Source organism: Petromyzon marinus, chromosome 33 (genome assembly GCF_048934315.1).
Source record: "Petromyzon marinus isolate PM22_M1 ecotype Great Lakes invasive population chromosome 33, UKy_Petmar_22M1.pri1.0, whole genome shotgun sequence".
Taxonomy (NCBI): domain Eukaryota; kingdom Metazoa; phylum Chordata; class Hyperoartia; order Petromyzontiformes; family Petromyzontidae; genus Petromyzon; species Petromyzon marinus.
The window spans coordinates 81,847-95,493 of NC_133699.1; the positions used below are offsets into that span (position 1 = coordinate 81,847).

The following is a 13,647-nucleotide window of genomic DNA, read 5'->3' on the forward strand; positions in this document are numbered from 1 at the left end:
CCGAAACGTCGTGATTTTTTGTTGTTTTATTTTTACCTACGTGACTTTACTAAATAGAACCAAAGAGTATGATATGGTAGACTTTAGAAAACACGATGAATTGAAGTACCTGGAGAGAGAAAGGCCAAGCAGCCAACCTAATGCAATAATTAATAATAGAGTCGTTCTGGGTAATATAAGTAACAAAATAAAAAATAGACAATATGCCTCCTTCACATATCTCTCCCTCGACATGAAAAAATAAAAGTATGTAGTTACACATCCCATCAGCTGCACGGGCCCTCTGGGAATGCACAATTTCAGCAGCATTGGGTCAACCCAAGCAAACTCTGGCCGGATTTTGATATTCAATGCATCATGAGCAGAGGCAAGCTGGCTTGAGTAATTTAAGTTTTGGCTCAAAAGAACAAGACGCCAAGGACAATTGCAAAGCAGCTGTATGCACCGACCATAACACGTGTGTTGTGGCGTGATTGCAAGTTGTAGCTCCGGTAAGGACGGGTGGTGTGCCGTTAAATGAAAAAAGTAAACCGATGCACATATATAAACTGGATATATAAACTGTGTATATATAAACTGTATATATATAAACTGTATATATAAAATAAGCTGAAAACAAAACACAGCTGGAGAATCCCACTGAATGTGTGCATTCCTGTGTGGCTGCACGAGTTCAATTATTCAAGGAATGCTATTCTTGGACTCTGTGGCTTAGGGAGGCTTCTGCCAACTCTGCCTGCGCATGTTTGAAGGATGGAGCCAGGGGTGTGTGCTCCGCAGAATCATTCGCCAAAGCTTGCCACTCCACTCCAGCGTTAGGGTGGTGGCACAGTGGTAAGTGGTAACACTCGTGCCTCACAGGGCCTGGGTTTATAAATCAAACCCAGGCCCTGTATGACTATCTAAACGCTTCTTAGACATGCCCTGTAATTAGCACAGCATGGTATGACGGTATTGATCTCTCGAAACAAAACAACAACATGAAACGACCGGCCATCCCTGTGCATTGGTATATTGCTCAACCTTGCACCGATGTTGTTTCTCCACTGCGAAGTAAAATAACAATCATCTTTTACCAAACCATTATTAGTAGCCTCATCCTGTGCCTGCACTTGACTTCCAATATTTAGAATTAAATCAAACTTTTATTTTGTATTAATGCTCTAATTGCTTTAATCTGAATACATTTTAAATAAAAAAAAACATGGAGGGAGCCTTGCACCGTGTTTTATTACGTTTGCCGAAGTACAGGCCCAAATACCCAAAACGCTAAGCAACCAACAACAAACAGCACACTGGCCACGGGTCCATGATCCCAAACGCCCACCTGTCCTGCCCCACGGCACGGTCACACAAGCCAGCGGAGTGGGCGACCGAGCGGGCAGCTGAGCGGGTGACCGAGCGGGCAGCTGAGCGGGCGAATGAGCAAGCTTTTGAGCGGGCGGGTGAACGGACGGATGAGCAGGTGGGTGAGCAAGCGGGTGAGCGGGCGGGTGAGCGGGCGGGGTGAGCGGGCAGGTGACCGGGTGAGCGGGCGGGTGACCGGGCGGGCGGGCGGGTGAGCCGGCGGGTGAGCGGGCGGGGGATCAGCGAGACAAAGCCGTGTAATACCCGGCCCCATGCTGAGTCGAGCTGGCTCCGCGCCACCACCAACACCAGAAGCCCTAAGCCCTGGCCATGCCATCACGCGCGCTGTGCAATCCGCACGCGGCCCGGGATTGCGATGGCAGTCGGTGGGCCAACGATGCACAACAAGAGACTTTGCCAACTTTTTCCCTTTGCACCCAGAATGGAGCTCAGTTACAGTGGACAATTAAGACAATTTCAGGATGGATTTGAATACTTTTTTTCGTTTTGAAGACAAGGTTCAGTAATTGGTGAGCAGATTTTAACATGTACTTTTGTGTTTTTCAGCTGCACGAACAAGTTCTTCAAGTATGCTGCCCGGTTTGCGTTGTAGATGAAAGTTCGTGGCTGTCAAATCGCCCGAGCGACCGCCACTGCTTCCCACAATCTGCGAGCTATTGTCACGAAACGTGCCTATTATTATGATTTATTGAAATTAACCATACATTATGCCTCACATAAAAAACTGCTACATAGCAAAATGCAAATCAAACGTCACTGAGGCGCATGTCCCAACACAGCATAATGCTTGCACACTAAGTGAACACAACATGGAATCCTCTATTACTGCTATTTTGTCATTATTTTACTGCAAACCCACTTCATTTTAACTAGTTGTTATCTGTTGTGTGTAATGTCCCATGTTTAGCTTCACGTGCTGGAAGCTTTCCTGAACAAGCTTCCAGCACATGGAGTGAAAAGTTGGACAACATATGGTTACTCTCCAATCCAAATTACAATTTTATGCGAAGCTGTCAATGTTTTATGGTATCTTGGCTTCAATTTAACATGTATCATTGTCTGGTTACATATGAATGCCATAGTCACCCTATATCTGTTTAATGCTTAACTTTTCTGTAACATAATTTTGTAATCGTACTTTGATCAGTCGAAAAATAATCTGCCAGAGCAGATTTGCGCTGAAGAGAATTCAGTATTTATCTTTGATTTAACATTGATTTGAGTTTGTGCAATATTTAAAATTTCTCATGTGATAGTTGTTTTTTTGTGCAGATTCCTATTTGCATTTCTGTTTTTGCATTTTATTTGCTTTGTGCCTTTTTAGTGCCCCAGGTCACGCTTGAAACTGAGACTCTATCCTGGTCTCCTGAGTTCTCACCTGGTTAAATAAAATAATCTTGAAACTTGAACTTGCCGAACAACACACGACACAACCCGAAAACACATTGAGAGCTGTACGGCACAACCGCGAATACCCACGCAGTTGCGTTGTTTACATCAGATTCCCTGTACAGCAGCTCTGCCCTTTTACAAAAAAAACTAATTCATATCAACATTTACAAATTCCAATTATATTACACAGAAACGGATTTGTGTCACAATTGCATTTCATTCGTACTGTTAATAGGAGAAGGTAGACTTAATACTCATAGTGTTTGATGATAACAAAGCTCTATCTCTGTAATCTAAAGCAAACACTGGACAGAAATTAGACTTAGCCGTTTTAAATTTATAGAGTTTCTCGACTGACGCAGCAATGGATACGAGCACGTGAGCAATATTGAAAGCCTACAAAATCCTACGTAGCAGAACTGGAAATAGCTTCGCGGGCAATACACTGTACATCATTATGGTCGGACTTGAGCCTTATCCAGAGCACCAGAAGCCCGAGACTTAACGCTGCCTATCACTTAATTACAGGTGGCACGAGGGCCTAAAAAAACCTGAGGTAGTAATCTCTGTCTATTTGCACTTCAACGAAGCCACACATCTATTTACGCGTTTTCATCTTGCAGTTATATACATTTTGCACGTTATAAGGCGGTGCGCTAATGAGGAATGTGGAGTTTATTTTGTCTGTCCTTTTGCGCCACTGACGGTGGATGCTGCCATGGTGCAACGGTCAGCGCACTGGACTCTCCAAAACAGAGGTCGCCGGTTCGATTTCCTCTCCAGGGGTGGCAGTTGAAACAATGCAAGTTCTTTATATATCCCCCCCCAACTGCCTGTGGCCGACCAGCGGCATAAATGGGTTTTACCACAGTTAGTGGATAGACATTGGGCCAGCGTGGTGGGTGAGTCGTCAACATCCCCTCGAGTAGGGTTCTTTAGAGCTCCCTCTTACAGAGGCCCTGCCATAAATAAGTAATTCATTTTTGTTTTTGTATTATTACTGCAAAAGCACTCATATTTTGTTTGTAATATATGATGTCACTTTTATAATAATAATTTAAAACTGTTCTCCTGCTCAAATATTATTAAACACATTGTTAGTGTTCTGTTGAGCTTCATCCGTTTCGGCCTTGATGTGCACACAAACGCGTTTGTCATTGAGGACTGCCCTCCAGATAATATTATCTGGGTCTTTTGAGTAAATTACGCTGCAATGTTGACAAAAAGTGCATATTTTAAATTTTCAAGGGTGAAATGCAACGTTACCTCCAATTCGTTATAAATTTTGATTAAAAAACTGCACAATCTTTAATAAATTCTGGGGTGAGAATTCAAATAATCAAACCTTTTTTTTAAAGTTCCCTTAAAACTAAGGCCAATGTACATATATAATTAGCGCCCATTAAAATATTAGTCTATCACTTTAACTGCACTTAAAGCTTTTGTGACTGCAGAAATTCATATTCTTTGGGTCTTTCGGTAAAGTCACGTAGATAGGTTCAAAGAAAATAACAAAATAACAAAAAAAACTATGACGTTTCGATCGCAACACTAACGGTCGAAACGTCGTAGTTTTTGTTTTTTGTTTTCTTCTTTGAATCTATCTACGTGACTTTACCGAAAGACCCAAAGAATATTTTAACTACAATATTACTCAATTTTGACTTCGGCATTCAATATTTGAATGAGGGATGATATCGTAATCCTCTCAGCCGACAAGGGCAATGCCACGGTCATCATGGACAATACTGTGTACAATAACAAAATTCAGAACCTACTTAATGATGGTAGCTACACAAAAATTAAAAGAGATCCCACCAACAGCCTCGTTACAAAAACGAACGGTATCATCACTAATTCAGCTTCATTAATGGAACAGACCAAACGGTTTTCATTCAAACATTCTGCTGCTAGACCAGCCAGATTATATGGCTTACCAAAAATCCATAAAGAAGGTACACCCCTTCGTCCCATCGTCTCCCCCATTGGCTCACCCACCTACAAACTGGCCCGATATCTGTCGGAGACCTTACAGCTATTCACTGGTAAGACCACCTCTTCTGTACTTAACTCCGCTCACCTGGTTTCGTCAATTAAAGATATCTCACTGTCCCCAGGTGATTTGCTCGTTCGTATCGATGTAGTTTCTTTGTTCACCAAAGTTCCTGTGCCCGATACCATTGCAATCATTGAAGATTTGATCCAACAAGGATTGAATACTGATGTACCGGCCCTGGTGAGACACTGCCTCACCAATACAGACTTCACCTGGAATGGAACATTCTACAAACAAACTGAAGGCACCCCAATGGGTTCTCCCTTATCTCCGGTTGTAGCCAATATTTCCATGGAAAAAATTGAGATGGACGCCATCCAGGCATCCACTCTACGCCCATCCTTGTGGAAGAGGTACGTGGATGACACGTTTGTTATCTGGCCACATGGCCGACCGGCTCTGAACCAATTCCTCAACCACATCAATTCCATAAACCCAGCCATAAAATTCACCATGGAGGTAGAAAAGGATGGCATGCTACCCTTCTTGGATGTCTTAATCAAAAAGAGACCAGATGGCTCAATGAGCCACTCTGTCTACAGGAAAGTAACCCATACTGACGCCTACCTAAAATCTGATTCCCACCACCATCCATCCCAGAAGAATTCCCTCATCAAAATGCTACACCGTAAAGCTCAATGTATCTCCGACCATGAACACCTAACCAGTGAACTCAAACACGTACACCAAGCTCTGAAGGCGAATGGATATTCTGACTACACAATCCGCAAAGCCATCACCCCAACCGTGAGGAAGGAGCCATCTGAGGATCCAATCAAAACCATCACCCTGCCAAACAAAGCAGGGGTAACCAAAAAGATTTCCAAAATCATGAACAAACACCAGATCCAGGTCCGATTTAACACAGTACATATAATTCGTGATCTGATTCCATCTGTGAAGGACAAGATTTCTGACATGCAATATCCCGGCGTCTGCAAACTAAGCTGTATCTGCGGTAGCAGTTACATTGGGGAAACTAAGCGACATGTCTCGGACCATGTTCGTGAGCATAAGGCAGATTTGAAACACGGTAGGACCAATACCTCTGCCGTGGCTGATCATTATTTTAATGCGGCTGGCTCACACGAAATGAATTTCTCTAAGACGATGGTACTTTGCAAGCCCACTGGCGATCAACAAAGATTTGTTCATAAAGCCATCCATTATACAGAGACAGACACAATTTCAACCGAGAGGAAGGTTATAAACTCAGCAATCATTGGAAATATGTCATCAACCTCTTTGGGTCATGACTTGACTTGTGTTTTCATGTCAATCAACCTCCACCGTCAGCAGTGTGGTGTGTGGAGCGAGGTGCAGTGATTTCCTGGCAGCCCTTTACTGCATTGGCATTGCTGCTGCATTGGCATTGTTGCTGCATTGGCATTGCTGCTGCATTGGCATTGGTGCTGCATTTGCATTGATGCTGCATTGGCATTGCTGCTGCATTGGCATTGCTGCCCCGCCCATGCTGCTGGTGCTGCTGATACACTTGGGCTATGCCCATCTCCAAACCTTTATAAACAGTTTGCCTTGCGAGGCTAACCCTTTTTCCTGATAACGATCGCTTGTATTGCAATCAAAACGTCGTGATATTTTTATTCACTTTATTTTTTTTATAACTACGTGACTTTACGGAAAGAACCAAAGAATATGCAATATTACTATGAACTACTGTATAAAAACTTGGTACTAATGTACCACAACTTTGTGTTACAAAAACAACATTTCTCTGTCAGAATATTTTGAAGGTTTTTGCTTTTTATGAAAGTATTATTTTTATTCCAAAAGAAACTAAAACTGCACAATGCAGTTTAGCGGTACACATTGCAGTACACATTGCGGTACACACCCACTGGGGGATCACGTGGCCACAACTTTGATCGAGCTGTTTTGTTGTTGCTAGCTACTTGACTTGTTAGGCCTTTACGCCTGTGCTCAGCAACTCTGTAAAAAGTAATAAATAAATAGCAAGCAAGCTGTGCTTTTCCAAACGTAATAGGCATTTAATGCAAATGTAAAATGCAACTCATATTCATAACTGTGCGGCTTATCTGGAGCGATAATTGGTGCACAACAAAACCTCACCTGTACACAAAAAACGGGTAAGCTTCCTACTATACTGTCTTAGCAAAGATGGGGTTTATATTCTTGTAAGGGGTGAAACAATTGCAGAGCCACTGCAAGTGGAGTGATTCGATGAATTGAAAAACTTCAGAGTCTTAGCAAAGATGGGGTTTATATTCTTGTAAGGGGTGAAACAATTGCAGAGCCACTGCAAGTGGAGTGATTCGATGAATTGAAAAACTTCAGAGTGGTTATTCGATTCATTGAGCATGTTCTGTTTTCTCAGTGTGGTGAACGGCATCGCTTTTCATGGCTTCAAGTCATGATGTGAACCCATTACGAGAGTGCAAACGAATCGAAAAAAACGATACATACATGCAAGATTTGGTGCAAGAAACATCGCTATTAACCAATGAAATGATCCATCGTCCTCACACCCCTTACTCCCTTGTCAGAAATATCTGCAGTAAAATTGAAGCAAAACAAAACCTTTCCTTTATTATGACTGCCACACCCCTAAGCTCTCCCTCTCACCAGACCTCAGAAACCCTTAAATGGGCCAACGGTGGGAACATGAAAACAGAGTCGGCACCTATGTTTCCCCTAGAGGCTGTTCCGTTATGGAGACACCACACCATCTGACCCGGCTTGCCTGAGACTCCTCCTGTGGCCGGAAGCTAGCTGTTGCCACGCACTCGTTTACAAGCCGAGGTCATCGCAGTCTGCACCTCTGATTAATTAAGAACGCCGCTGAATCGCAGGAGGAACATGGCATGCTTCTGCCACTGCACATCATCAAACCCGATCGCTCCCCGTGCCACGCCAGTCGTCAAGACGCGCTACGAAGATTCGTCCTGCGATGCAGAGTCATTGTGAATCCGAGATAAATTAATGGGCAGCAAAGTGTGAACGTGAGCGTGAGTCATACCTGCTGCTTGTTGTTGGGAGTGTACGGCAGCATGGTGGAGACGTGGAACATGATCTCGTAATCACGGTACTGCGTGTAGAGGGAGTGAGTCCCCGTCGAATCCGCTGTGGAGGAGACACGTGGCACCAGCACTGTTGGGTCAGCCTCTATGACACAGGGAAGCTTTTTCCACGTGGCTCAAAGAGTTAAATTGTCTCCACTATTAAATTATCGTCTGCCACTGCTCAACTCCTATCTGTGGAAATTCATCAATCCTATTCTAGAGCAATGAGCCAACACGGCTGAGAAAATGAGTTTTAATCTGGGCTCAAGCAGCCTGTGATTAAACCACGTCCTCAAGCGGAGTGAGTGCAGTTTGGTCACAAAATAACTGCACAAAATAAGTTTGAGGGATAAAGTTTGTAAATATTTACTTTAGGATTGATATATAGCGAACCACTCAGAAGGCGTGAAGGAGCATGGTGCAGTGTTTTGTAAGTTCTGAGAGCTCTCATGTTAAGGCATTTTTGGGCAGGGTACAGGATTCACCTTCTATCTATTCCCTCTAGCGTCACCACTACTAAACTTACTAAAAGTTTTATTTTACAAGATCTCATTTCCAATTTGGATTCAGCAGCCTTCAGATCCTCCAGATATTAAAACCAAACAAACTTTCTTAAGCCAAGATTCAAAAACAAAAATTAGTTTTCAAAATTTTGCGGGTGATAAATAAAAAATTGTTGCTTTTATTTGTTGAGTTTTGCAGTTACAGAGTCTCCATTATATTCGGGCCAATTTTCAGCTTTTAAAACGTGATGAAACATTACATCAATCAATCATGATTGTATGTGTATGATAGCTGAAGAGAAGTGCGTGGCTGGAGCCCACAAGAGCCAGGGTCTGGGCCAGTAAGAAAAATGCCAGATCCCGGTCAACGAGCCACACGAACGCAGGCAACAAATATCAGTTTTGTCATAACCACCGAGAAGGATGCAACCCATTCGCCCTGCACCAGGCATAATAGTTATTTAAATTTTTACTGCTCCTTAAGTTTTTGCAGTTGTGCTTGGTGGCTCTCCGATGCATTTGCAGGTTGCAATGCACGTTTATTAGGCATGATGTCCAACGTTTCGCTCGACAAGCTCAGAGCTGCAAGTATGGCGTCGAAACCACGCGGTATGACGGTCCAAAAAATACGTTGGAGAGTACACCTTCCAGTTTAGATGCATATTACCAATTTACCACTACAAACGTAATGGAAAATAAAAATCAATTATGATACTACATTAAAATAAATTAAAGTACTTGAGAACATGGTGGGTCTGTATTAATATTTTAAATTGTTTTATTTTAATTTCTGCACATTGTGTATGCTTAACGTTTGCGCGAGCAGATGGGTAAACACTAAATGGATACTACGGCAAGATGAATATTTCATCGGCGCGTTGCCTCGACAATCCACACGGTGCATTAGTTAAACAACTGGCCACGTGTTCCTACATTAATTATGAGCCGCTGATGGTCTTGAGGAGGGAATTAATGTAAAACGCCTGCCTTAGGGGACCAATTCTAACTGGAGTCCGGTTCTCCGACAAAAGCCAGGTGAAAATCCTTAGGCAGAATACAAATTTACAATCAGAATTTATTTAAAATTACTTTTTCACCAACGTGAAATTTCGAATGTGGAACGTGGCCAAAGCAAACATGGACACTGAGGGGAGTGGAGGTGAAGCTGGGTGCAAGCAGCTGGTGGGGTGCTTTGTAAAACGAGCCATGCCACAGCCATATCTTTCATTTGGAACGCTTCATTAGTGCGATAAGGTCAAATAAGTATAACTGTAGGTCTGCTTCTAATTAGACAAAGGCCTTTCCATATGATTTCCACTCCTGCAATCAGTTTGGCTAGTTGGAAGGAGATTCAGAAAAGGACGTTAGACGACGTTTGTTATTCACCTACCCTGGTTTCCGCAGGTAGCCATTGGCATGTTTGGTATATTATTAAACACTACCCTCTGCTTGATTTGTCACAGGAATCTGAATTACATTGCCACAACACCCTGTCACAATGCTCCTCACCCAGGATTCCCCATTTCAAATTATCTCAAAGGTAACGATTCATAATAACTAAAAATCTGGTCAAATTGTAAAAAGTTGTAAGCAGAAGCAACCATCTGCTCTTGAAATAAGCACCTGGCGGGCATAACACCACAGGAAAATAAATGGTCAAACGACCAACCACCACCGATATTACCACTACCACCACCACCGATATTACCACTACCACCACCGGCAACACCACCACTACCACCGCTGCCACCACCATTACAAACCACCATCGACATTACCACTACCACCAATATCACTACTACCACCATTGAAAACACCACCACTACCACCAGCATCACCGAAAACAAAACCCCTACTACCACTGACACTTCCGCTATCACCGCCACCACCGCTACCACCACCACCAATAACCACTGCTACCACCACCTCCACTACCAATTCCGCCGCCGCCGCAGCCACCACCACCCTCCCACTGGCGTGCGTCAGCACTCACTCTTGTTGTCGAGCTGCGCACGGTACTTGTCGAAGCCCTGCAGGCGAACGCGCGTGCCCAGCAGGTCGAGGAACTCGTCGAACGCTGGCCCCGCATTCTCGTTGTTGTACATCTCCTCCTCCGTGCTCTGGCCGGCCTTGCAGTACATGATGCCCAGTTTGTGGTGCATGCTCAGCTGTGGGGAGATGGGTAGCGCTCCATTAGAACTCAAATGCGAGCGGCAGTGGCGGTGATAATGGTACTGTAGAGTTTAGTGAATCGTATTCCTTGCCACTCGTGAAAATTCCACATTTCTACGGCAGAAACCGATTTCTCAATCAATAATTCTTGACTTCTGACTTCGTTTTTTGCGCTATTAGAATAAAAGTAAATTTGATATTCACAACACATGCATCTAAACGTGGGCAAGCATTTGTTACTAGAATGTATGCAAATCATATTGTAATGTTAAAATCAAGTTAATAAATTAAATTACAATTATGATCCTGAATACTGATCATTCATTGAATCGACAGGTGAACTGGCTAATGCACATATACAGGGTACATGTGTGTGTGATAATATTACACAACAAAAACCTATCGTCCAAAATGTCATAGGAACGGGTTTCACCAACTTTTTATCAGCTTTAACGTTAAATGAAACTTGAAGGAATTTAAGAATATAGGCTCTCTATGCCCTCTGAGTGAAAACTAATCAACCTCAAGACCAACATTTTTTGAGGCCCAAATAAAAAAGAAAACATAGATTTTAGGATTTTCTTAATTATAAGCATAGACTGGACTCGTAGGGGTGCCAAATGTAGGATTGGTAGCCATAATATAACATTATAACTAACATTAGTCACTCACTGTCGCAATCACATATATAGGTAAAAAATCCTATTTTTCAACCCACGAACACAAATATAGACCTTATGAAGTACACTACATAGCAAGCATCTGATCCCAAAGATGTTTTTAAAATTATTATTAAATACAACCATCCACTGCCTCATATTAATGAATTATTCAAACACATTAGCACATCCACCGCACCGCCACTAAACAAGAGCGGGTCATATGTACGTCATTCGGTAATGCAGTGGCATTCATAATTCATCGTCGCCTTGAGACACATGTCCCAGGGAATTCTGATGGGAGTTTTCTCTGTCATCACAAGCCCCAGGTCTTGCAAAAAATGTCCCGCTCTGGTCCAACCGGAAATCTGGCAATCCCCGCTTTCCTTCTACATGCCCAGCAGCCCGAGTGAAAATCAATGCTTTATGGTTCAGGGGGAAGGGGAATAAACTAAAGACAAAAAGCAGTTCGAAATAAATTAGTTTAAAATTTGATTTAAAAGTGCATACCTCCAGTGGTTTCCTAATATCGGAAGGAAGAGCATTCCAGATGGCTGCATAAAGGCTACGAAGAGTTTCAGTATAACAGAAGGTACTTTTGATTTAAAGCTTTCGTGATTGCAGGGATTCATATTCTTGGTTCTTTCGGTAAAGTCACATAGAAGGGAAACAATATATTTGTATTATTTTATTGTTTCCCTTCTACGTGACTTTACCGAAAGAACCAAGAATAACAGAAGGTACGTTCACTGTCAAGATATGGAGAAGTACATTGATGTGGGCGACTCAATTCACGAGGTGCCTGGAGGAAACGCTACAGCCAGGGTGTTACTGACAAGCTGTGTGCAATGCCTGAGAGTCGTTCTCTTTTCCACGAGGGTTTTCCCTGCACACCCTGGTTTTGGCCCATATTAAAAAAAAGAATATGATAATGTAATTGACAAAAGATATCCTTCAGATCCCTCCGGAATGAGTGTCTTATATTAAGCAAAGATAGACAAATAGTAACAGCAAATGCGGTTTATTTTTTTATATATCTGAAATAAAGGTCATCTATCGATCTCGGTGTAATTCTTTTTGATTGTGATGTAATCTTCAAAATATAATACATCACAATATTTTTTTTTCCCCGATGACGATTGCCTGCGTTGCAATCGAACTTTCGTAGTTTTTGGTTATTTTCTTTGAACCTATCTACGTGACTTTACCGAAAGACCCAAGAATATGAATTCCTGCAGTCACGAAAGCTTTAAGTCAAGAAATAACTGAACAAACGAACAATCGAATGAACGAGTAAACCAATATTCTACTTTCTTTTGCTGCTACCATTGTGCTGCACGATTGCTCACACGCCAATCATCTCTCTCGACCGGGACGCAGCTCATCGGGGGCTGGGAGTTGAAAGCGTGACAATTCACACGTTTCCTTAACGAGACTTATTGCTGCACCCTTTCATCCTTGTCCCCCCTACCCACAACCCCCTTCCCACTCAAGCGCCTAAAGCCCCAACACAATTAGTAATATTTCTGGCATGGCATTCAATATGCATTTAATGGAAGGTGTCAGTTTATCCGAGGCCACATGTCAAGCTTTTTGGCTAATTGTTCCTCCAGCGCAGGTCCCGTTTCACTTAATGAGTTGCTCCTGAAGAGAAGCCGATCGACTCCGGGCCCGCGAATAGCGCGCACAACAAAAGGGCTCATCCATAATCCAGCGCGCGCGGCTTTCCACAGCGCAACGCTAAGGAGTTCGCACACCGGCACGAGACACTCTGAATTAGCTTCTAGGTCTTCAAACATTTTCCTGACCCTTGGGATGTGATATTTATTTTGCCAAGTACAGCGCCTTGAGTACCTTGTAGAAAGCTTCTTTATCCATTTATTTTATTATTAACTCGAAACTTCCCAAGGTGGGCATATTTGGGTGGGGGGAAAGGAAGTGGGTGGGTCCAAAAAGTTATCAAAACCTCGCATTAATGATATTTTATATATTTACTAGCGAGAAGTACCCGGCGTTGCCCGGGGTAAAAATATATGTAAGAACTTCTCTTAAAAACATAAAATATACTTTAATAGTGGTGTAACATTCAGGGGTTGCAAACAGCGGGTGCATTTGAGGGCGAGCAGGTGCAAGCGTGAAGACATGGAGTAGCCGCCAGAGAGGCACCAGAAATTAGGGGGAGAAGCAGCAATTAACCGGGTGCATTTGGGCACAGGCAGGTGCGAGCTTGGGAATACAGTTGTAGATGCCAGAGAGGTGGGAGATGGAGATGATAAGAGAGAGAGCACGTGCAGGGGGTACCGCTGAGGCGCCAGCTTAATGGGGGGGGGGGGGGGGTAACTGAAGACCCTTAATGAGGAGGGGGATATAAAGGTGTGTGCGGAGCAATACGGGGTAGTTGGTTTGGAACTGAAGGAACGAAGAGGAGAAGAGCCGGGGAGAAGAAGCCTGGGACC

The 13,647-nt window shown here is 43.2% G+C and overlaps 1 protein-coding gene across 8 annotated transcripts in view; it reads right to left on the reverse strand.

Moving 5' to 3' along the window:
* The window catches only part of LOC116948260 (signal-induced proliferation-associated 1-like protein 2), a 154,617-nt gene that overhangs the window by 56,586 nt on the left and 84,384 nt on the right, over positions 1-13,647 (reverse strand). For all 8 annotated transcript variants that reach the window (XM_076071401.1, XM_076071404.1, XM_032964751.2 and 5 more), the window contains 2 exons: positions 10,354-10,528; positions 7,815-7,918 (listed from right to left, as the gene is read on the reverse strand). In XM_076071401.1, coding sequence (XP_075927516.1) covers positions 7,815-7,918; positions 10,354-10,528 — 279 coding nt within the window. The remainder of the gene's footprint in view (positions 1-7,814; positions 7,919-10,353; positions 10,529-13,647) is intronic.